Here is a 26,993-nt window from a genome sequence, read left to right as displayed (position 1 = left end):
AATTTGCATATATTTTTATTATAAGTAATTATTTTAACTTAGAAAAATAATTACATTTGAATAAACAGTCAATTAATAAAATAATTATTTTAATTTAAAAATGATTAAATTTAAAGATAACAAACACCAAAAGAATAAAAAATAACAAAATAATACTTTAATTTTAAAGAACAAATACTTTAATTTACGCTGAAAAAAATAATTCCTTATATTAATGATATAGATTACTATAATATGAATTTTCAAGCTAATAATAATGCAAGACCACAAATTTATTTATAGATAAAAAATCAATAGTTTTTTTTCTATATAAAGAATGAAAAAAAATTTCTCTCAAGATATGATCCTTTGACATTAAAAAAAATCGTTTTGTGGAAGAATAATTGAAAATAACTTACAAATGGGTTAATATGCTTGATGAAAGAGAATATTCTAGTATTGAAGAGGATGATGAACTGGTTCAAACTACAAGAAAACTTAATAGAGGTAGGCTAAAGAAGGTTAATACTAAATCCTTTAAAGTAAAAACTTCTACAAATTAAAAACCTTTTTTCGAATGTGAGATGATTAACTAATAATAAGGTTTCATTGACTTGAAACACTGTTCAAGGAATGCTTTGGTGAGTATTACATATTGCCAAACGACTTAACTTTCTCGGGCGTTGGTGGGCATCTGTACTCAAAAGTTGAAACGTTACACGGTTTGTAAGATAGTCTGACGAGGAACTTACCTTTTTCTTAGTATGGTATATATAGTTCAAAGTATGAAATGATTTCCGTGAAAGAAATCATGGGTTTTTTTTTTCATAATAGGGTTTTTTCCTTGAAGTGTGATGTAATTTTATCATGGGTTTAGTGGGTCCATGCTTTTTTTTTTCCTTTCGTTTCTTTTTTCTAATAAACTCTTTATGCAATGGCATTGATGTCTAGCATTAACAACAACAATATTAATAATATTAAATTTAAAATAAAAACTATTTAATTTGTTACATTTTTCTTAAAAATGATAATATATGTTTAATTTATTATTTAACATTACATATGTTATTTGATTTAAAGAGGACATTTGCAAACTTCATAGGTAAGCGAAATGTAAAAAGTTACTCTAACATTCAATTATCACCACTAGAAAATATTATATCATCAACAAAATTTTATCGACGAAAAAAATTATCGAAAAATATTATTTTACCAACAAATATTACGGACAAAAAATAATTTGTTGGTAAAATAGAATTTACTGACGAATTTTAGGATTTTAATTAACCCTGATTTTCCATTGTGAATAGAGATAGTATGAGCGAAGATTAATCCTTGTCAGGACCAAACAACCAAACAAATATTTTTGTTTCTTTTGTACATTATTTTTTTATTATTTTTTGAGAAAATAAACATTTTAAAAAAACTACATCCTTTTGCACCTTTAACTAAAGGTATCATTATAGGACGGACGCTGTGGGGTACTAATACCTTCCCCACATGTAACCTACTCCCAGACCCAAAATGTGGTTTTTTTGCAGAAATTGTCTTATCTTTTTTATTTTTTTGCAGTTTTCTAGAATAAACTATGGTGGCGACTCCAAACTGTATTTCTTTCAAATTTTATTTTTGGTTTATCGTCTCGTCGTGATTTCGGTTGTGATACATAACCTATACTTATATGTGCTATAATTTTATCTTAACTTTAGCCTATTCTTTGATAGTGTTAAAAAATGTCATCAAATCAACATAAAATACGTTTTTCTTGTAAATGTAATCTATCTGTGTAGTTAATTCTTATATTTACACAAGTGGACATGTCATGCATGAACATGGTTATGAGTTGATCCACTTATTTAAAAAAGTTTGCTTTATTAAATTAAATTATATAATGTATTAATATTTATTTAATTATTCTTTTATTACATAGTTTATTAATTATTTAACTATATTCTTGGATGTTAGAGATTTATACAAGAGATGATTGACAAAATATATTTTTTTCTTATTTTCCCTTTTTATTGGTGTGAAAGATATAGAATATTATTTTTTTAAAATTTAAATATATTTTTTCATTTTCAAATTGCTTTTAAAATTTACATTTCATTCCTAAATTAAATTATATTGTCTTTATATTTTTGTAAAAGTTGTGTAAACTATCTTTCTAGCAACAACATATAGAAGTGTATTATAGTCTAGTTGATGACTATGATTGTCACCAAAGACCAATCTATAGGGGGCAAGCATGGCCATGGCCCCCTCTTTAAAATATATATATATATATATATATATATATATATATATATATATATATATATATATATATAATAAAAGTCAAAACTTGTTTTTACCTTCTTACAATCCTAATGAGCTTTGCCATGCTTTGCAATATAAGAATCAAGATATATTGAATGCAAAATGTTTTTGGTTTCCAACACAAAAAAACTTTGATTCAAAGAATGAGGGAATCAAGTTGGGAAAGTTTTGTTCAAGGAAGTAATATCATTTTTTGTGAAAAACATGAAATCAATGTTCCTGAAAAACTGTGATTACATTACATTTGAACATTGTTATTGTAGTAATTTGTTCATTGCTACAAATACCCAATTGCAGGATCTTCATAGTAGATTTTGCTGTTTTTACGGGATTGGTAAGTGTACCAAATTACACAAATAATAAAATGAAAAGTCCAAGTATTGTTTCTCAAGAGACTTGTGCAACACTTGACAACTCTTGCAATTCATAACTCAATTAGATAACAAATTTCACAAAAACAAAAATAAAACTCTTTTTGTATTTTCATCAAACATATGGTGTGCAACAATATATGATTAAGGCTTCACTAGGCTTGAGTTTTATGATTCAATTCAAAGCAAAAGAACCAAACAATATACTTTGAATTCCTTCTCTAACATTCACACATTTTGTAAACAAGTTGTAATTTCTTACCTACAAGTCTAAACTTGAATAATAAAAACCCTATGTCTAGCAATTTTTATCATAAGTTGGCATTAATAATCAAGATTATGATGTTATGAATGACTAAATGTTCCACTTCTATATCTAAGATGTGAAATCTATTATATGTTCTATCCTAATTAAGTTTTCCAAACTATATTTCAATCAGCTGGTACTTTCACATATGCAATCAATCTAAAATATGAAAATAAAAGAAGAATAGAACACAAGAGTGATGGAAAAAAAGTATATTGAATAGTGAAATTCACAAAGAGTTCAGAATACATTACACTCAAGCCTTAAATACTATAATAAGAATAAAGATGAATGTTCAAGCCTTCAGAATGTGCCTCTACATTCTTTCCTTTTAGGTCAATAGTCCTTCTTCCTAAAAGAATTATTTTTTCAAATTGGATTAGACTTGCAGCTTTGTACTGGAGTAACCAATTTTATCAATATCTCCTCTTGTTGATAATGTTGATAATCACATTTTGTTGATATTCTTCTTAATTTCTTTGAATTTTCCATTTATATGCAAAATATTAATTATGTAAACCAAATACTTATCTTTTTCAATTTTATTAAATAAAACCTACAAAATTTAAAAATATGATAATAAAATAACAATAAAAGATAAAAATAAACAAAATAAAACATAATACCAATTGGTTATAAATGATCACTCATAATCAACATGTTATAAAACCACTTCACCAACTTTTGCCCATCATCTAATTTACACAATGCACACATTTGGTAAGATCAAAAGGTCTTTCAAAGGTTGTAATAGGGCTTATCTAAAAGAAATATGATTTTTCAGGGATTCAAAAACACCACTGGCCTAAGAGAACAACTAAATGTAAATAATTCATGGTATCCTAGTATCCCTACAACATAATCTTCCCAAAAAATTGCATATACTTCTCATAACCCAACCTTTTTTCTTATTACATGTGATCTATCGTCTTTTCTCTTCTTTCTAATTTTCTTTTTCTTGGGGTAGGACTTTTACAAAAGCCTACCCAAACTTATTTAATCTCATACCCTGGTAGGGTGTTTATACTCTACCCCAATCTAATGTGAACTCATACCTTTATTTTACTTAACATGTACTTGTTCTCTTTGGCTAAGGTGCAGGACAAGATATATTTTCTTTAGAGACTAAGGATAAAAGAATAAAACAATTAGGTTAAAAATGGGTAACAACAGACAATTAACATATATTAGTGTTGGCTATTTGGCTAAGTAGCTTAAACATATCAAACAAATGCCTTTATCTTTTCTAACCAATTATTTATATTAATAAGAATCAAGCAAAAATCAACCTCATTTTAATAACTACTTTCCTTACTATTATCTACTATCATATGCTTTCAACACTCAAATATTTCCATAAGGGGTGACAATTCAAGACGGGCCAAGCAGGCTGGCCCTGCTAGGCCTACAAGCTCGTAGACAAAAACATGGGGCGAGTTGGGATGTTAAACCTGTTGGCCTGCACAAGCTCGACCTACACAAACGCACAATCTTTGTGGGCTTAAGGTGGGACGGGGTGGGCTAGCCCGATGGCCAGTTTACAAAATTAAAGAAATTGAATGAGGTAGTGCAGTTGTGGTGGCATGGTAAATTTTTTTTTGTACATTTAATCCCCACACCATTCATGGCGATGTTCCTGTACGTTCCTTTTATTATTATTATTATTATTATTATTATTATTATTATTATTATTATTATTGTTATGCATAATCATTGTATATAAGATAATGATTTTAGTTCTCGAATATGGAATATCTTTTTATGCATTTTTAGGTTAACAAATTTGTACCTTTGTGTTTAGTAAGGTGACATATTGTTATTGTACTTTAGCTATAATCTTCATTGCTATTGTTTCTTGTTTTTAGTTAGTTAAACTAACTAGAATTATTTCGATAGGAAATGAATATCAATTATATGGGAAAATAAAAAAGTTTTTATTTTTCTCACTACGAATACGGGCCAACCCATGGGCTCACAGGCTAGGTAGTGGAGCAGTGCGGGCTAGGAAAATATACCCCTTTTCGAACTACGGGGTGAGCCAGCCTGACTCGCACTTTGCAGGCCAAAACGGACAAGGCTGGCCTATTTTTCCATCCCTAGTTTCCATACTCAAATATCCAATAAATTTGGTCACACTCTCACACTGATCAAGAATTGATTAAATAAAACATATCAAATTATCTCGCAACCAGTGTGTGCCGCAAGTTATCTCAACTATATGCACAATTATGATATAAGAAATTCATTGCTCAAACATATTCTAACTCAAGTTGACCATTCAATTCATATATTTTATGACATGATTAGAACAAGTTCAAAGAGAATTTAATAATTAAGCATGTTCAGAAACAAACTAAAAAATATTTGTTGAACGAGTACCAATGTGTTCGCTGGGCAAGCAGACTCGCGTGGCAAATGAAAATACTAGGTCAAGTAGTCGTTGGGTGAGCAGACTTGCAAAGCGAATTAAATGTGTGACCATATGGTCACTAGGCAAATTCTCTCGCCCAGTGAGTGATGCTAAAAATATTGGGTTGCCTCACAGGAAGCGCTTGTTTAACGTCTTTTAGCTCGACACTTGATATTCATTGTGATGTTTTTTTTCTTTATGTTAGGTTGTCTTTTGAACCAATACCATATGCTTCTTTGTGTCTTATCTTCATTTTTATCAATACCTTACATTCACAAGAACATAAAAGATACTCGAACAAACAAGTTATCCTAATTTTCATATAATCAAAATTTTTAGAATTGGAAATAAACATAAGAATAACAATGAAACAAGTTCAATTATAGAATGATTAAACAGATTCCCCAAGCAACCTTACTTAGATGTCTCTTGTTGCAAAATTACAGTATTCTCATTTGTGATGAATACTACTTTTCTTGTTCTCTAAGATTAGACACACAAATGTCTCTTGTAATGCTCATTTAAGTTTGACATATCTTAGCAAATCTCTTAGACTAAGCATGCATCAAACCTTGCATTAAGAACCAGAATAGTGGGGGCCAAACACACAATCCCATTTCTAGTGAATTACAATATTTAGTTTGATTTTATTAGTTAGGCTGTTGAAATCTCATGTATAGGACCTTCCAACAACTAGATCATGTTCTAAGGAGTATCCCGAGATAAACATTAAGCACAAATAAAATCAATGGAAATCATAAACATCTATAGGCAACATGCATAAAAGAAAACACAAAAAACATAACAGTCTAAAAGAGATAAAAAGGCCCAATTTGTGTTTGAACACAAGTCTCCAACAACGACGTCAAAAACCTTGTTATGGGATTGACAAGTGAACCAAATTGCAAAAGTAATAAAGTGGAAAGTCCAAGTATAATTTCCCAAAAGACTTGTGCAACACTTGACAACTTTTGCAATTCATCACTCAATTAAACAACCAACTTCACAAAAATAAAAATAAAACTTTTTTTGTATTTTTTATCAAACATATGGTGTGCAACAACATATGATTAATGTTTCACTAGGCTTGGGTTTCATGATTCAATTCAAGCAAAAACGCCAAACAATATACTTCTAACACCTTTTGTAATAAGTGGTAATCTCTTACCGATAAGTCTAAACTTGAATAATAAAATTTATATGTCTATCAATTTTTATTATAAGTTCACATTAATGATCAAGATTATAATGTTATGAATGACTAAATGTTCCATATCTATGTCTAGCATGTGAAATCTATTAGTTGTTCTATCCTAATCAGGTTTTCCAAACTATCTTTCAATTAGTAGGTACTCCCATAAACAATAATAGAATACAAGAGTGATGAAAAAGAATTATATTAAATAGTGAAATTCACAAAAAGTTCAAAATACATTATACCCAAACAAGGACAAATCTTTGTATATCTCAAGGGGGCCATGGCCCCCAAATTTCTATTTTTTTTTAAATATATGTAGTATATATATATATATATATATATATATATATACATATATATATATATATATATATATATATATATATATATATATATATATTATAGAAGGGAATTAAATTAGATAGGTTTTTATTTCTTCTATAAGTAATAAAAAATAAAAATAAAAATAAATATAATAAAGGATAAATAAATTTATTGAGATATATTTTTTTCTCTTGTCTTTTAAGTTTCTCACATATTATATTCATCTTTCACTTTTGCATGTTTTCATTTGTTTCTGAAAAAAAAAACAAAAAATTAGACATAAATTCATTATTTCTCATCAATATTCTTCTATTTTTTAAAATAAAAAAGGCAACTCTATCTTTTCTTTTGATAAGGAAATATTAGTTTAATATTTAATATTTTTTTTATCTCATGAGTTTTTTGTATATTTATTTTGTTATCAATATAGAAAGAAAAATTATGTGCCATATGTTTCTTCATAATTATCTTTTTTTTAATTGTGACTTGATTGTCACATATTTTTCTTAGTCATTACGTCTCTCAATTTTTTATTAAATTTTGATAAATTATGTATTAGTCTTAAATCCTTTTTAAGAAAAATAGGTATATTGATGAAGAATAAAATAATATATTTATTTTTTTTAAAGTGATAAAAGGAAACATTCCCATGAAGATAAAAACAATATTGATTTACTTCTTTGCATATTTTCAAGTGTGATATTAACGATCCAATTGTTGAAATAGATGAACCTTTCTTAAGATTAAAAGAATTACAAGTGGAATGTTTCATATTAATTCTTTGGAACTTTCTAGAAAAACGTTCTCAAATATGATAATATCAAATAAGTGAAAGATATGAAATAAGAAAAACTTATTTAAAATGAGTTTCATATCAAATACAACTTCAAAACTATCATTCTCCTAAAGTGAAACATTCAAGGAGATTCCAATACTAAATTATATATACTTTTGTTATCTTAGTTACAATGACTAAATATATAAATATTATGTATATTATTTTGGCTCCTTCAAAATTTTTAAACAAGATCCGCCATTGCACCCAAGCCTTGAATACTAGAATAAGAATAAAGATGAGATGAATGCCCTCAAGCCTTGAGAATGTGCCTCTACCTTATCTTCTTTTAGGTCAAGTGTCCTTCTCCCTGAAAGAATTATTTTTTCCTCTCTCCCGAAAAGGGGTGTTGATTTCCCAAAAGAGTTGTCCTCTTTGACTTCCGCCAAGTCCCTTATTTATAGATTTTTTGAATTGAATTGAGCCTGCAACCTTTTACTTGATTTTGTATTGGCGTAACCAACTTTATCAACATCTCATCTTTGATAATTAAGTTTTGTTGATATTCTTCTTAATTTTTTTGATATTTTCACTTATCTGAAAAATATTAAATATGTAAACCAAATACTTATATTTTTCATTTTCATTAAAAAAATCTAAAATATCTAAAAATATAATAATAAAATAACAGTACAAGATAAAAATAAACAAAAAATAAAACATGATAATGCCAATTATTAATGGTGAAGTTACTTACTTTGAGTGCAACTCTAGATCCAAAGGGGCTTTACAAATTATTCAATGGGGAGAAAATTTGTGATATGGCAATAAAGTTTTATCATGATGGTTTTACAAAACAGGAAAAGTTACATCTTAGAATACAAGCTTAACATTATAAACTTGATGTTCCATTTCATTATGAAATAAGAAATCTATCAACAAAGTTGTGTTAAGGATTGGTGAAAACAATAAAGCATTTGACTTATTTTTTGATTGACCATTTAATTCAATTGGTATTAATTCTACATGTTTCAACAGCTACAACTGAGCAAATTGTAAAAAATAAACTTAGCAACAAGATGTTCTAGCTAATTGTTAAGTTTGATACATATTCTATCACTCATCAATTTTATAACATATATAATCGACACAACTTAAATATGAAGTATCATGTATTTATTTCTTATAATTAATTTTATTAAATTTTATTTCCTTTCAACCTTTCAATTCTCAAATTTTTGAATTGTCCTTATTTGTCACATGAGTAACATTTCACATATCATTTTGTTGGAAAAGATGTTTCACTCTTTTTTTTAAATGGAAAAAGGAAACAAATATATAATTTAGTTTATAAACTAAAACACAATTTTTTTAAATAATTAACATATGGGAATTAAAATATTCTAAATACAAAAAGAATTATTTAAAAAAAATTAAAAGCATACATTCAATAATTTTAAATTATAAATCTAGTTCTTACATACTATGCCACTTTTTGGTTTGTCTTGAAAATAATTAGATTTGGCCCCCACATAATTGTTTCATTAATTAGTCATTACGGCTAAGATAAACTAAACCAAAAATAAATAGAAAACGAAATCAACAACAATAATAAAATACAGAAAGTTAATTTGTATAATTAAATTTGTAATAGCACTTTTTTATTGCTAAATCTTGAAGGTCTTTCATAAATTCTTTAAGCTTTTGTCCGTATGGTATTTTTTTTCATGCATCATATCAAAGCTATATTTTGAATATTTTAATTTCAATTAATTAAAAAAACAGCGCACTAATCAATAAATATAATATATCTATTTTTTTTAATATAACAAAGGACAAATAGCGAAATAGTTAACTAGTTAGACTGAATATAGAAGCAAAATCACATCAATAGAAATATATAATTTGTAACTTAAACTAATTAAAATAAAAATAATATAACATTCATTTAAGAAAAGGTTAAATATACTTTTATTTTCTAAATTAATTTTAAAATTTGTGTTTCATTCTTAAATTAAAATATAGTTATTTATTCTCCGATCTAAAGTTAGGTGAAACATATTTTTTAACAAAAAAAAAACCATAAATGTTATATCATAATCCATTATAAAGATTAGTTTGTCATATATCATTTGCCGGAAGGGATGTTTTACGTAGCTTATATATATATATATATATATATATATATATATATATATATATATATATATATATATATATATATATATATATATATATATATATATATATATATATATAAATTTTTTGAAACAATGTATAAAAAACATATTTAATTTATTGAAGAAATAGTGTAAAAATTATGAGGACTTTAATGTAATTTGATTTCTTATGATAAAGACAAGAGATAAGCAGCATAATGTATACTATATAACAGGGAGAATAATATAAGATGGCAAAACAAAGTTTGTGATTTAATTGTAATTCTCATGAAATTCCTTATCTTAAAGATCCGTGAGGGCAATGTAATTTGGCCTTGCCTAGGTGACTTTATCATCACGTCCATTTATTGATTAATTTAATGTTTTTTGGTAAATGGGTGCTTCTATCTCTAACATGAATTATCCTACGAAATAGTAGCCTAGGGTTTGGTTTCCCCCATGAAAGGAACCTTCTTCCACAACTTTGGCAAGGAATAAAACCACTTCATAATTTTACTATTATTGAGATGCTCGGTTTTCAATACTAAAAAATGTATTAAAAATCTAAATCATAATTAAATCATATTATACTAAAATGAATTTACGAAATTGTGTTAATTTGAAGCATGGGAAAAAAGAGAGGTTAAAATACAAAAAAAAAAAAAAATGGCTGAATGAAAAAGGTAGTGCAATGCAACAAACAAATCCTAGTTGTGGAAGGAAAGTATGAGCAAGGAGGGTCCAATCATTCATCCGCGTGTGACCACTTTCTTTCTTCTTACCTTCTTACAATTAATTAACGCTCATTTTTCTAACTTATCTCTTTTCTTTTCCTTTTCCATGTATTTATTTATTTCTTTATTAAATAAATAATTCAAATATTCTTTTTTTTAATTAAATAAATGAAGAGAAAAACTTCGCTTTCTTCTTCTCTCTCATTCGACTGTGTATTGACGAGACAACGCTTTCAAACGCTTCATAAACTTCAAAAACTACGCGTCCCTTCCTCTTCTTAACCAAACCCAAACAAAAACCCTAAGTTTCTCTCTCATCACTCTCTCTCTCTCTCTACACTCTGTCTGTGCGTTTGCTCTTCGAATTTTGCAGGATTCGATTCCAGTTTCCTTCAACGTAGATCGCGTGTTCTCCTTCGTACTGTGAAATTCGCGCGCGCAATCCATGAATGGAAGACAAGGACAGAGCAACCTCCGATCCCGCCGCGGTTGAGTTTGCCGGCGACACGAGTTGGACATTCGCCGCCGATGGCTCAGACGCCGCCTACTTGTTCTCCGGCGATGGAGAGCGAAGCGTACTCAGGGAATTCGGGTGGAACCTCGAACCGGACCAGTTGAACCGGATCGGCACCGACGACGGATTGTGGATGCCGGTTCAATCCTCTCTGACCTGTTCGATTGAACCGGCCGCTGCTGCATCGTCGCGGTCGAATAACCAGTCGGTGTCGTCGAGCTCCAGCGAGGATCAGCCGGAGAAATCCACAGTCTCTGACGAGAAACCGCCTGAGATACCGTGAGTTCGCGAAAACGCCAAAAAAAAATGAAAAAGAAAAATAACTTCACTGCTTTCAACTTTGCTTAACACTTTCCCTGCGTGCGTGGTGAATACGTAATTAACGTAAAATTGTGGTGGAAAGTTTAATAGGAATAACTGAAAATTTCCACATCAACGAAAATCACAATCGAATCAACTTGTGGTTTGTTTGTTTGTATGCACCGTATTTTATTTTATCGTATTCTATTTTATTCAATTTTAATTTACTCGAGTCAGTGCAATTCTCTGCCCGTACAACTAGGAATCTTCTTCCCAACCAGAACATTTGTAACTGAAATTTTTATTTGTTGCGTTTAGCAAATTTCTAGAATTCATGGGTCGAAAATAAAGTGAAGGGGTGTAGAGAGGAGAAAAAAGGATTGCCTTTTCGGTTGTGCGAAGTTTTTCAGCCCACAAGCATCGTCGTTATTGCGGCGGAAATGGCGTGCTTCTAAGCTATCCAAGGCTCGCAGAGTGATAATAATTTAGTGGTGTTCATTATTTTCGTATTATTATTGTCATTATTACACTTTGTTTTGATGAGAGTTTGAATAGTCAATGAAAGAAAAAGAATACCATAAAATAAAATGGAAAGCAAGGGTGGGTAATTGGGCTCCACTTTTCCTTTTTTCTTTATTGTTTTCTTAAATGATTTATGCTTGCACACACTGCTCTTGAATTTTTTTGGGCATTAATAAGATTCTAACCACTTGCAGCTCTTTTGGTTCAAATTACGTGGTCATTTTACCATTCGAATATAAATATATAACAGGGATTTTTCTTTCTTAGTATGATGCTTATTCATTTCAGTTTTATGTGGAAGCATTGCATTAATTAAGCATTTTGTGCTTGTAATTATCTTGTATGCAATACAATTTTATGTAAGTTGCCTATGACATAATTGTTCTTCCCCTAAATATTGATTGCGTGTTTTCATTATAAGGTTTGTGGTCCATATTTTATGTGAACTATTTTCTAATTAAAAGAAAATTCATGTTCATTTAGAGCTAAATTATACGTACCAAGGTGTTGTTCGTCGTATTTATGGGATGATTACCATGCAGAACTATTTTTGTGTCTTTTTCCCCCAGTGCAATGTGGATCTTATTGTTTTTGCCTTGCACAAAATGTATGACTTTAATGATGATTTGAAAAATCTGAATTGACAGAAATGAGGCTTTTAGTGGAATTGTGATCAATCCACAGCCTCTACTCAAATTTTCTTCAAATTTGATTGCTTGTCCTCTGCCCATTTAACAGATGGAATTTGAAAATTTTATAATATCTTTTTTTTTTTTAATTTTTCTTGCTTATCCTTTTTATTTATTTATTTACTTGTGTTAATAGGGTTCTCTCCCACGTGTATTTATTTATTTTGAGAGATTATTACCTGTAAAAACTTATATTAATGTATTTTACCCGAATTGCCTTATCTTAGTTCCTAGCCTCATGATTCGGATTATTGCTTCATGGATGTTTATGAAACCCAAAAGATGACCACTGTTTAATCTTATCATTACCTAGCGTTACTTTATAAAACAGATACTCTCAAATTACATAAAAATGGTGCAAACATCTTGATTTTTCTCTATACAATATAATCATGTGTATGATTGATGATGGACATAAATACAAAATCTGTTCCTGGTTTAGGTTGGGACATCGTTTTTCTTTTTCTTTTGATGATTTCTTATGCTGCTTTATTCTGATATAAATTTTAAGTGATATATTTTGTAGGATTAAAGGTAAAAAGAAGGGGCAAAAGCGAATACGGCAGCCACGGTTTGCATTTATGACCAAGAGTGAAGTTGATCATCTTGAAGATGGCTACAGATGGCGGAAGTATGGTCAGAAGGCAGTTAAAAATAGCCCATTCCCTAGGTTTACAGCTACCTTGACATCAACTTAAATTTATTAAAAACTATATCATATACAGTTGACTATTTTGTGGCCCCTTTTGCCTTTAGTTAAAATTTCGTTTTTGTTAAAGAAAACACATGATATAGTATTGTTTTAAAACACTTTTGAACCTTCAGACATGGTTCAGAAATAAAATGAGATAAAATGGAAATGAGAAAAAAAAATTATGTCAACTAACTTAGCATGCGATGCATATTTATATTACCAAATCCATTCACCATTTTAATTTTTATGCTAGCAGACATACTTTTTTACATTATATATTATATTGATTAAGAACTGCTATAACTTACAATTTTTTCTTCGTAGATTTTATCTTTTATAAAATTTTTATTTTATAGATTCTAATAAATTTGAAGTAATAAATGTGAGTAAAAGTTTGTTAAATAGTCTGTTCACATTCCTCTTATACATGGGAATATATAAATAACAATAATCATGAAAAAGAATAATGAAAAACCGAGATGATTCCAAACAATATAGTTTTTTCTAATTCAATATATATATATTGGGTGGATAGGTAAGGTGAAATATTATTGATTGGAAGCCGTCGATGTATGAGTCTTTAAATTGGCAGTGATAACTGCACCAGAAAAGCTAACTGACAACATCTCACTGATTAATTATTGTGATGCATTTATATTTCTTTTGCAGGAGCTACTACCGCTGCACAAACAGCAAATGCACGGTGAAGAAGAGGGTTGAACGCTCTTCCGAGGACCCAACGATTGTGATTACCACATATGAAGGCCAACACTGTCATCACACCGTTGGATTTCCTCGAGGAGGAATCATTAGTCACGAGGCTGCTGCCTTTGCGGGCCAGTTGGCTCCTACAATGTCGCAGTTTTATCATCCAATTCATTTACCCAGAGAGACTAATAATATAAATACTGTCAGCTCCATCTCTCAGCCATGCCAAGCACAGGATGATGCATCTGGAGGATCCAGCGCTGTAATGCCAGCTGATGCATCGTCACTGCAGCCTCCTACGGATGAAGGTTTGCTTGGAGATATTGTACCTCCGGGAATGCGTACCAGATGACAGAATAATTTCATGGTATAACTCACTGGATCTTTTCTATCAGTTCATTTATTTATAATTTATAGAACCATTAATAAGGTTGAATTTTAAACAGATTTCACATATGATTCTTTTAAGCCTTTCTCAACATTAATTTTTGTGTTCATAATTTATAAGAAACTACCCATATTAAAAGTGTTTTTGTTTATAGTTATAACAATTAATAAAGAATGGATTATTTTTGTAATATATACCTTATTATGATATTTTTAGTAATCGTCTTTCAATATGGTAGTCATGTTAAAACTTTTCCTTATAGTTATCATTTTTTTTGTTATCATAGAAAAAAAAGGATATACGCGTTTTATGCGCACTTGTATTTCCAATAATAAATATTAAAGATTTTATCTAAATACACCTTTTGCCAAAGGCATTTTGTAAGTTTTTTTTAAAGGAGATTTACCAAAACTAAATTATTTTTACAAACAAGTTCACTTTTTTTATTTCAGTTGTGCAAATAAGGGTAAAAATTATTTATACTTTCCTAAATAAGAGGGAAATGCTATTTAAATTTTAGCAAGTAAAAATTAAAATTACTCTATTTCTAGAGATTTCACAAATATAATTATTAGTTAATTATTAAATATAAAATCTGAAAAGTTATCAACGTATATTTGATGACACAAAAATACAATTTAGAAATTAAATTTTAAGACTATTGTTAACATTGTTTTTCAAGGTTACTTTTTAGGTATCAAAAGTGAAAAGGTTTTGTAGAAAAATTATTTCTTATTTATATAAACAAAGAAATATAGAGAATGACATTATAAAGGTATTCTTAGGTCATTCAATCATAAAAGAGTGCCTTGTAAAGTGATTAGCTGCAAGCTATATATATACAGATCTGAGGTAAAAGAGTTAGGATTGCTAAAACGTTGTTTTCATCTTGTTTTTCTTTTTTAAGGTTTATTCGGAAAATAATAGAAATAAGTTTAATTATTCTTATACTAGTTTTACCATCAAATAATGATATAGAACTAAAGTATTATTTTTCTATAATTAAAAGTGAAAAATAGAAATTAAAAATGTAAACTTTTTCTCAAATTGAATGAACGTTGCATTTTTTTCCTTCATTAGAGCAAATAGTTCGGATATGGAATGGTGTGAAAAATATTACTTTTATGAAATACAATTATTTGTTTTTGCTTGTTTTGTGAAAATGATAATTTAGTTTGGTTACTGGTCGAACATTGCAAATTTTTCTAATTTATCGTTGCATGAGATTAAAGGGTGAAAACTATTGTATCATTTGTCAGTCCAACTTTCGTCATGTGTTTTTTTATTTAGTATCTCGAACACTGGAAAACTAATCGGAGTCAACAATGACACTCCCTATTACATAACTTCATATTCCTCCCTTAATGAGAGTTAAACCTTTAGCATGATATATGGTCGGCTGATATCTTTTCTGCTTAAGATCTGCTTTCATGTGGTCATGACACACGCATCATTACCATCATAAAGCATATCTTTAGTGGCTACGAACTTCTCTGGCAGAACCTCAATTATATTGACTAATGATGTGGTTTTAAGGAGCACTTAGACATCTTATGTTAAAGTATGATTGGAGACAAAGGAATTCAAAGGTGAGCCTTTCATTAGTCTTCAATTGACTGCTTTTAGATGCGTTGCCCTTAAAACTTTACAGAACATTGAAACCTATTCTTTTTCCAGATTAAAAAATAGTGATTAGACTTTTCTTTTTTCCAGAAGAAATATAGAGTGGCTTTAGAGTTATTTATTGTTAAAAGATTATATTTATTTTTTGTGAATTTTTAAGTATATATTTACATTTAACAGACAAAAAAAGAGTTTATCGCTGCTTGTCTTCTTTCATTTCACGGGGCCTTGAATTGTTTAATCTTCTTTAAGCTCTCGACTTTTTGCTCGGAAAGTCAGATCCGCATGACATATCTGTTTCTCTTTATTGGGCAGATCAAAAAACTTTGCTAGGTCTTCATCTGTCTTTCAAAAGCCAATTCGATTAAATATATATGCACTGACTTAATATAAAATTTGCTATCTGTCACTTTCAAAGAGAACATGACATGTCTCTAGCTGGAATTTTGTAGGCTTATATATATATATCATACCTACGAGGATTTCTTGCTTGTATATTGTGGTTGAAATTGTTATTGTTCTTTAGCACCTCCACAATTACAGATATCTGTTTATTTAGTTTAGTTAGTCACTATTAGAGGTGCACCGTACGCGTAACTGTTACGGTTGGTGATAGCTATAGATAGGTCCCGGGGCTTCGTTTTAAGTGTAAAGAGAAAAGGGAAGGGAAAGAAAAACACACCTTTTAGAGGTCAGGTTGACAGGTTGCACGATTGTCGCATCAGATGAAGTTGCTGTCAGATATTACCCATAACGAGTCGTAGACAAGTTAATTGTGAGTGGCTCCTCTATATGATTGTGAGCTAACAGCGAAGTCTAGCACGAAGGCTTAGCTTTCCATGGCATGATGAATTAATATTTCATTATATGTTTGAAAAGATGCAAAATTTAATGTTTCACTGGGTCTCAAAAAACATATTTGTCTTGGAAGAAAATACAAAAAGAAAAAAAAAATTGTTAGCTAGCTTCGTGTTGTGTTAATATCCATGACGCTTTATTTGGTTTGGAAGTGGAACCCGATTCATAAATGCTTTTCCTTTACCTTGTATTTTGTATATATTGAGTACATAAACAACAAATACACGGTTGTACGTATACATCAACGGACCAGATGAGTGATGATGTTGTTCTGTATTATCTTATATAATGAACCAGTGTGTTTTATTCTTGATGTTGACTCAGGAATCCATGCCATAATGCATGACACTTGATCGATCTAAAATGTGTCTGGTTATCCAGGTTTTGTATTTGATGGGCCAATAATCGTTGCGATCGATGATTTGATTCAGCTGATGATGGGTAGAAGTGGAGCAGAGAAAATGCATGGACATGCATGCATTTTTGTTTCCTGTAGACTCTGAACAAGTAGGCCACAAGCGGCATCAATTTTTTTCCTTTAGCAGGAAGTCCCTTTTAGCCATCTATTGTCTCGAGAAGCGAATATAGTATTTATGCATGGTACCTTACAACCTCGGTAGCAGGTAAATTATCTATCTTGGGTTATATTTTGACCATGACTAAGTATCATTCATTTAGTGACAGTTATTATGTATGTACACAATTATTAGATTATTATTTAAGCAATAGCCAATGTATATTAAGGAAGCTCTTTTTCAACTAAAATTTCTCCTTGAGATTGTACAACATGTATGAAACCTAAATTCCCTCATGTAATCTTCACAATTCATAATCCATGTAAAACTACATATTTTGTCCACCTAAGCGAATATAGTTTTGTTTTATGTTGAAATTATTGTAAGTAAGTGGGATTGATGGTTGAGGCATTGATTATAATAATTATAATAACTGGGTTGTGGTGTGTTTTGAATAATATTGCGTGGTTATTAGACATTAATGTTTGATAATGTACGTGGCGTTGAAAAAGATAGGGCAACGGTTAATAGGGATGGTGGTGCGCAATCAGTTGCGTGGAATTCGAGATTGCTTGGGAGTCGGCAGGCCACGTTACTTTATGCCACTCACCTCACTCCACTTTTCGCTTTCCACTCCTTTCCTTTTCAGATTTCACCCTTCTTTCTTTTTTTTCTTTCATTTACATGCTTTTCCTTCTTTACTATTTATTCTCCTTTACGCTCTTCTTCCCCTTCACCATTATAATACTGTATTTGGATTATATACTATATATTATACATATACATTATTGTTTAATTCAGCCCCAAAGCATCTTTAAACAACTCAATTATAGTTTGTTTTGAGCTGCATGCTCTATTATATATATTCAACATATTCATTTTTTTCTCTTTACACATTTTATAACTGTTACAGGTTTGTTCTTTTTATTTATTTTTAATTTTAATCTTAGGCACTTTCACCAATTATATTATTACTCCCCAAATCTCTAGTGATTGTTTTTTTATAAACCACAATACAAGAAAAATTGCAGTTAGCATCCGTTAAAGTATTAGACGCTGGTAGAATTTGCTGAAGCATGAAATACTAATAGTCACTTAAAACATGTTATATTAGTAACGTAGGCTAAATTTACTCTTTAAATGATGCCATAAATTTAATATTAATTTATTATTGGTATGCAGTGACATTTAAATATTTATTAGACTTAATTATGTTGTAAGTCTTAATTGATTGTCTGATAAATTTTTGTGATGTGTTAAATTTTTATGATCTATTAAGTGTTTAATAAATTTAATTTTTTTAATTGAGTCCCATGGTTGGGGTGATGGGTTTGGAGGTCGAGATGGTTATTATCTTAACTTTTTAAACTATCGTTACATGTGTCATTTTATTATTTTATTATTTTAAAATGCTATAATTTATAATTTTTTTAATTTTATTGTATTAATTTAAAATTGTATAATTATGAAATTATGATTTTATGATTTGAATTAAAATTGAAAATATATTATAATTTTATATTTAAAATATAGAATTACTTTATAATTATACAATTTTTAATTAAAATATTAAAAGTATTAAAATATAGAATTATACAATTACAAAATTATAAAATTTTAAAATAATAAAATGACATATGTGATAGGGTGACATAACAAGATAATAGTCACATCAGTCACTTAAGAAAAAAGTTTATAACAAGACTCAATTATTAAATTTATTAAGAACTCAATTGATCACAACAATAAAATTTATGAGGGCTCAATATTCCAAATTTATCATAAACTCAAAGCATAATTAAGCCTATTTATTATATTATAATGACCCTAAATGAAGAGAATAAAAAATAAATTAATTGTAGGATCTTAAAAATAAATGATATATATATATATATATATATATATATAATAGCATTAGTTACGATGTTTTTTGGATGGGCTTTATAGAAAATGTTATTGGGTAGACAATGAACAAGTAAGAGTGCAATGAGGAGTTTCTAGAGTGTTACGTACTAGAATCGGGGGTGCATGCTTTGAGAGCGTCAAGGTTTCTTGCAAAATTAAATGGCTATCTGGTTGAATCTTTTAATTGTGTGTGCTTTTGAAGGCCGAGGTGTTGGCAACTTTGTGACAATGTAGAGTTGTTGGGTCCAGAATTAGGTTAGCTTTCTTGTTTTGGTTGGTTGGAGGGAGGGCATGTATGTATAACTTCTTCTTTGGGGTTTTATATCCTTTGGTTGGTTTATAAGATTAGAATTTGGGAAAGCCTTATTCATCTTAATCTTCTTGAAATTTGAGGGCACAAAAACGTACGTTTGCCCAAATTCTTAATAATGTTTGTGATATTCCTTTATCACAATTACATTCTCCTTACATAAAGGGATATAATCTTGGTGCAAATTGTTGAAGAAGTTTATTTTGCTGGTTTGGAGAAGTGCAAAAATCATTTGCAAAAATCATTTGCATGGGTATTTTGTTAAAAAAAAGGGATAAACCTCTCACACATTTAGATCTTTGTAAGAAGCTTGATTTGACCTGAAAACATTTAGGTCAATGAAAAGCAATTTCTCTTGATAAACGATTCTATGAATTTGCTTTTTCTTCGCTCGAGGATATGAGAAGGGTTAAGGAGGTTAGAGTTTGAGATTTGTTTCTAAAATCCTTCGTGTTTTTGTTTTAACTAAAGATTTTGTTATGACTTCTATGAAGCTTACGAAAGCTCAATGTTGGGTGAGCATACATGATCTTCCTTTGAAATATTAATAGTCAAAGGCAATTTTCTTAATTCTGTGTGGCCTTGGCACACTCTTACACTACACGAAAACAAGGAATAAGTCACTGTAAAAGAGTGTCGGCCAAAAAGAGACTTTTTTTAACATCAACACCAAGGCAACTCTAATTGGATCCAAAATAAAATTTGGATTCTAGAGTGGATCATGCCCATTCTAAGTCGACACAACACATTATATAAGTAAATGAAATAAAATTTATTTATACTAGGGTTTTTTCATGAGCATGATAAAATATTTTAAAAATTTAAAATAAATAATATTATTATTAGTGTTTAAGAAACCCACACAATGTATTAAATTTGTAAAAAATATTATTTTTTATTTAGTAAGTGATTGCATAATCGACGGTATCTAGTGGTAAGTAAAGGAATATTTAAAAGATATGTATAATTAGGTAAATTTGTATAATAAAATTAAATATATTGATTTTTTTTGTAATGGCTTGGTAGATACAAAGATTAATAATATAATATCTTAATTTTGAGTGTTAGTTTTTTTCGACCTAATGGTTAGAAATAGTAAAATTATTTTCTTTTAATTAAGCGGAGGGAAATAAAAATTAGTTCCCGCTTTTCCTTTTAATCAAAAAGCACTTTCCCTTTTTTCGCATAACAACTTGAGTCACTTTCCTTTTCTCTCTCGAAATCGCTTTCCATTTTTCGTAGAGCCTCGCTACAACTCCAATCACTTTCCCTTTCTTTATCAAAATCGCAGAGCCTCGCTTCTTCACCATGGTCCTCGTGCCACCATGGTGCTCATTGCTTCTCCATCGTGGTCCATCATTTCCCCAAATCTCAAAGCTTCTCCACCGCATTCTAATCCGTTGTAGCACCGATGAGCTCTTAAGGTAATCCTCTTTAATAGATCTCCCAATCCTAACCTTTAAATGAACTTTGATCCTTAGATCATTATGTTTTATCTTGAGTACATGAAAGCTCGAGTCTTTAACCCTTGTTTTCATTTTCTTTTACATTTTTGAAGATATTGCTTGATTTTCTCTACATTTGTGTCTAAGTGAAGATTTGCATTCTCGAAAGTTATGAGGAGAATGTATGGGTTAAAAGATGATGTGGATTCTTTGTCACCCATGCTCGTAGATGGTGATACATGGTCAAAAATGTAGAGTTGGGCGTGACCTATGATCCCTTTTGGAGTTGGTAATGTTCTCCTAGTATAGAATATGTTCATTTCGTGAAATAAGAAAATTCTCTTGTAACTTGTTTAAGAGTTAAATAATTGATGTAAACTCCTATTTGCGAAAAGTGTTTATGGATGCAATGGATGTATGATGAACACCATTCAACAGGATACTGTTATTTAAAAATTAATTAATTAAATAGATTGAGTGGGCTTAACCATCCTTTTGTGTAATATTAATTTTAAAAATTAAATAGGGAGTGAGGATTTGACCCACGCTATAACCAATATTTTTTTTGTTAAAATTAACATGATACAAAATCATTGTAGCATCATTACAATTTACGTGTGACCGTCTCTAGTTGAGTTCATTACGACCCCCAATGCAAAACTTCTATTACTTCCATGTTTAAATGGTGCACTTAATATCTATGCAAGAAGGACACAATAATGTTGTTTTTGCATTTTGAGTAGGTTTAAATGGGACTCTATTTTAGTGTTTTCTTGTAGTGTTATCTTTGGATGGTTACACTAAGAATAAGTCTTAAGATTTCTTTGCATGTGTCTTGGTTGATGTTGATTTGTTATCTAATTTGTCTAATCAAATTTTTGTGGAAAAACTAGGATTTGTGTTTATCGTTGATGTGGAGTATGAGAAATTGCCTATTTTTTGTTCAAATTGTAAAATGATTGGTCATGATCTATCTAATTGTAGATGTTTACAACAAAATGCCAAGGTAATTTCTAGTGGAGATAAAACAATTGACACAAAAAGACAACAACTTTGTCGTCCTCAGGTGGTTGGTGCCTAAGATGGGAATAACGATCTCTAGGTTCAACTTTAAAGTTTGTGGAGGCTATTGTGTAGTCTTTTGTGGAGTCTGGGGTGGAGCCTATGGTGGAGCCTATGGTTTAGCCTGCGGTGCCTATGGTGGACCCTGTAGTGGATACTGTGGGGGAGTCTGTGTTGGAGCCTATGATTTAGCCTATTATGGTGCACTCTTTTTGTGGTACCGTTTGTTGCTCAGTCACAGCCTGAGTCAAATCATGATAATGATTAGTGTTGTGTATGCATCTTCTATTGTTAAGAATCTAGATGTTTCTATTGGTGGTGGTCTAGTAGTGGATTCTGATTCCTAGATTTATATGACTTCTTTGGAGGATGTCACTATCATTGTCGATAGTTTGTAGGGTTTAAAACACTTAGATTCTTCTCATTGTAAGATGTTGAAATATGAAAATAAGAAAATTAAGCAAGATACAAGTGTTTTCACAGGCCATACAACACATTGTAGTTTTAACTTTGTTTGATAAGTAAAACCTTCATCAGAATATAAGTTCACACAAAATTTAAGTATAGACTATGCCTAATGAAACCATTCTTTAAATTTATTATTGTGTTGCAAGGAATGACTTCATCTTCTAACTACCAAGATGATATGCACAAAGCATAAGTGTACATCAAGATCTGTTAGGATACAAAATAAAGTTGTTTTGTTTTAACAACCATCTTAACGCAAGCTTATTTAAACTTCGGCCGAGCTATTTGCCCTGTGCAATCTCTATTTTTACTTCATTTTTAGTAAAAAAGCTATCTAACCTAGTGTTGATAAGTAGTGCCAACTATTTAGATGTTTCTTGATGAGGATAGTACATTTAATATTGAATGAAACACTTGTAATGCACCTTTACATCCACCCTTTACAAATGAAGAAGAAGAAAATATCTGAGTTCTAAATCTTTTAACTGTTAGAAAATGATTTGCAACAACTCCTTCTTCCAAGCCTTACATTAAGTTGTCTTTTGAAGAAGAGAATAAAAGCATATATTTAAGTTGTTGTAGTTAAAAAACTCGTAGTTGGACTTTAGGTGTGCATCGATCCACTCGTCCCTTCTATCAGAGATGCACTCCTAGCCTTAACTGGTTATGCATAAGGTGTTGTTACTTTGAAGAAATTATAGTGCTTAAAGCAAACTTACACTCTAAATACATTAGGACATGGTAGAAACATGATTTTGAGGCTATCATGTTAGCCTTTGGGATTAGAGTAATAATTAACATGGATAGTCAAGGAAATTCATATTTTATAGTCATAGATGAATTTTCGGTTTTATGAAAAATGAACAACTGCAAAAGCATTTGCCTAGAACATTTTCATTACTAAAGAACGAAAGTTGGTTGCTTAAAGACATTCACACATTATGTTAGTTTTAACTATAAAAAGGTTCACTAAGGATTAATGGATATTGTTTTTAATACTCTTATGAGACTTTATAAAAAATAAAAGTCTTTAGATTCAAAAGAAATAAAAAGTATAGTGGCAAGAGTAAAACTTAATGGAAGGACACCAATAGAGTTTACAAATGTTTGAAAATACGGAATTTTGAAACAAATGTTGCATAAGCTGGAATAGCTCAGTTGGTTAGAGCGTGTGGCTGTTAACCACAAGGTCGGAGGTTCAAGCCCTCCTTCTAGCGTTTTGTTATATTTTTTAGTTTCTAACTATTTTATGTGGATAAATAATATATTTTGCTTCCATTATTAACAATTGTTTCTTACTCTCACCTTTGGTAAATTTTTGGAACATGAATTAGTTTTATGTAATAGACGAAATTACATCATATTTTTCTCTATTTATTATTAAAAATTTAACAGTTGGTTTTTTTATTTTACATCTTTTATTTTTATTTTTTATTTTCTAACTAATTTATGTGGATAAATAATAGATTTTGCCTCCATTATTAACAATTGTTTTTACTCACCTTGGTAAATTTTCGGAACATGGATAAATTTTATGTAATAGACGAAATTACATCATATTTTTCCCTATTTTTTATAAAAAATTTAACAATTGGTATTAACAAGTAACAACTTTGTTCATAAAACCATTTGCAAATATATTAATGAATTTTTTTCACAAAAATATATGTCACTAAATTATTTTGTTTCTATAAAATATTTCTACTTTCTTTTCATCGAACATCAATAGTGTGTGATATCTGTCGAACTTGACGTTGAAGGTCGAGATAAAGAGGTTCTGGTCAATTTTTTATTTTTATTTTTTAGTTTCTAACTGATTTATGTGGATAAATAATAGATTTTGCCTCCATTATTAACAATTGTTTCTTACTCACCTTGGTAAATTTTCAGAACATGGATTTTTTTTATGTAATAGACGAAATTACATAATATTTTTCTCTATTTTTTATTAAAAATTTAACCGTTTTTTTTTTACTTTACATTTTTTATTTTTATTTTTTATTTCCTAACTGATTTATGTGGATAAATAATAGATTTTGCCTCCATTATTAACAATTGTTTTTACTCACCTTGGTAAATTTTCGAAACATGGATTATTTTTATATAATAGATGAAATTACATTATATTTTTCTCTATTTTTTATAAAAAATTTAACATTTGGTATTAACGAGTAACAACTTTGTTCATAAAACCATTTGCAAATATATTAAGGAATTTTTTTCACAAAAATATATGTCACTATATTATTTTGTTTCTATAAAATATTTCTACTTTCTTTTCATCAAACATCAATAATGTGTGATATTTGTCGGAATTAATGTTGAAGGTCGAGAAGAAGAGGTTTTGTTCTATTTTTTATTTTTATTTTTTAGTTTTTAACTGATTTTGTGGATAAATAATAGATTTTGTCTCCATTATTAACAATTGTTTCTTACTCACATTGGTAAATTTTCAGAACATGGATTATTTTTATGTAATAGATGAAATTAATCATATTTTTCTCTATTTTTTATAAAAAATTTAACAATTGTTTTTTTTATTTTACATTTTTTTTATTTTTTAGTTTCTATTTGATTTATGCGGATAAATAATAAATTTTGCCTCCATTATTACCAATTGTTTCTTACTCACCTTGGTATTTCATAAAACCATTTGAAAATATATTAAGGAATTTTTTTCACAAAAATATCTCACTAAATTATTTCATTTCTATAAAATATTTTTACTTTTTTTCATCGAACATCAATAGTGTGTGATATATGCCATAATTGACTCGTTGAAGGTTGAGAAAAAGAGGTTTTGGTCTATTTTCTATTTTACATTTTTTATTTTTATTTTTTAGTTTCTAACTGATTTATGTGGATAAACAATAGATTTTGCCTCCATTATTAACAATTGTTTCTTACTCACCTTGATAAATTTTCGGAACATGGATTATTTTTATGTTATAGACAAAATTACATCATATTTTTCTCTGTTTTTTATAAAAAAATTTAACAATTGTTTTTTTTTATTTTACATTTTTTATTTTTTAGTTTCTAACTGATTTATGTGGATAAATAATAAATTTTGCCTCCATTATTACCAATTGTTTCTTACTCACCTTGGTATATTTTTGGAACATGGATTATTTTTATGTAATAGACGAAATTACATCATATTTTTCTCTAGTTTTTATAAAAAAATTTAACAATTGGTTTTTTTATTTTTATTTTTTTAATTTTTTAGTTTCTAATTGATTTATGTGGATAAATAATAGATTTTGCCTCCATTATTAACAATTGTTTTTTACTCACCTTGGTAAAATTTCGAAACATGGATTATTTTTATGTAATAGACGAAACTATATCATATTTTTCTCTATTTTTTTATAAAACATTTAACAATTGGTATTAACCAATAACAACTTTGTTCACTAAATTATTTTGTTTCTATAAAATATTTGTACTTTTTTTTCATCGAACATCAATAGTATGTAATATATGTTAGAATTGACTCGTTGAAGGTTGAGAAAAAGAGGTTGGGAATTTATTGTGTGCTCAAGAGGGATTCACGTGCATGAATTTAATGTTTGATCAAGAGTTGTTTGTATATTGTACAGAAGAGGTTCATGGGTGAATGTGGCCTTGACCGACGTGTTTATGCTGCTCAGGGGGGATTTACTTGGGTGAATGTGTCCTTGGCCGAGGTTTACTTGTACAACGATTTTTGGTTAACTTGGCTTTTATTAAGTAGGTGCCTCGTTAAAACCTCCCTAGTCAAAACCCTCCTTAGGGAAAAAATAACGACGATAGGAAAAGGTCACTGATGATGCATTAACTAAAATAAAATTTAAAATGAGATACATTCCAGATTCTAGGTATAGTTCTCCCATCGAAGTGTTGAAGTTGATAAGCACCATTTCCTAAGTTCTCGACAACTTTGTACTATCTTTCTCAATTCGTTTAGAACTTGGCGTGGGTAGGGTTCTTCCTTGCATCACCTATTTTTCTCTAAAATAAATGAACAAATAAGGAATTTAGAGAATGATGTTATCATTTATGGACCCTAAAATGTGCATAATTGGAAAATACAAATTTTGATTTGCTGAATTGCAATTAGATGGAAAAATACATAAAAGTAGGCACCACAAACAAAAATACTTGATAAGCCTTTAGGATCTTATCAAGAATTAGGAAATTCTTGATGGATCAAATGGTTCATGAAAAAACCCTGACATAGGAGTTTTTTCACCTCAAATGATAGGTCAAAACATTTTTGCTATTTCATTCATTCCCAAATTATTTATGCCCATTATACAAAGAAAAAAAAAAGCATAATCATGTTTTGGGATCTTTTATTCAAAGTCTAACAATTGAGCATTTTAGTCTCATTCTAAGCAAGCAATACATGTGAGTCACACCTCCTTCACGTTGAGC

General features: G+C 29.3%; 1 protein-coding gene and 1 non-coding gene across 4 annotated transcripts; both read left to right on the top strand.

Annotated features, from left to right (window-relative positions):
• The first annotated feature begins 10,792 nt into the window (after positions 1 to 10,792).
• WRKY57 (WRKY DNA-binding protein 57) lies at positions 10,793 to 17,728 on the top strand. Of its 3 annotated transcripts, XR_003602514.2 has the most exons (5): positions 10,793 to 11,366; positions 13,110 to 13,268; positions 13,962 to 14,367; positions 15,809 to 15,977; positions 17,251 to 17,728. XR_003602514.2 is itself a non-coding variant. In XM_028058007.2 (4 exons), exons 1-3 carry the CDS (start codon positions 11,023 to 11,025, stop codon positions 14,350 to 14,352), a joined length of 894 nt encoding a protein of 297 aa, XP_027913808.2. In that variant the 5' UTR covers positions 10,798 to 11,022; the 3' UTR covers positions 14,353 to 14,367; positions 17,251 to 17,728. The 3 variants fall into 3 exon arrangements, 2 of the variants coding, with proteins under 2 accessions (XP_027913808.2, XP_027913809.2); XM_028058007.2 differs by lacking the exon at positions 15,809 to 15,977 and having other exon boundaries at positions 10,798 to 11,366; XM_028058008.2 differs by lacking the exon at positions 15,809 to 15,977 and having other exon boundaries at positions 10,801 to 11,366; positions 13,125 to 13,268.
• Positions 17,729 to 23,717: 5,989 nt separating this feature from the next.
• On the top strand, positions 23,718 to 23,791 carry TRNAK-CUU (transfer RNA lysine (anticodon CUU)). Its single transcript has one exon. It is a non-coding gene; the product is annotated as a tRNA-Asn (tRNA).
• Positions 23,792 to 26,993: the final 3,202 nt, after the last annotated feature.

The sequence above is a fragment of the Vigna unguiculata genome, chromosome 2 (assembly GCF_037176805.1).
Source record: "Vigna unguiculata cultivar grain cowpea cultivar isolate G323 ecotype 2 chromosome 2, ASM3717680v1, whole genome shotgun sequence".
Taxonomy (NCBI): domain Eukaryota; kingdom Viridiplantae; phylum Streptophyta; class Magnoliopsida; order Fabales; family Fabaceae; genus Vigna; species Vigna unguiculata.
The sequence above is the reverse complement of the archived record's forward strand: the minus strand, read 5'-3'. Positions and strand labels throughout refer to the sequence as shown.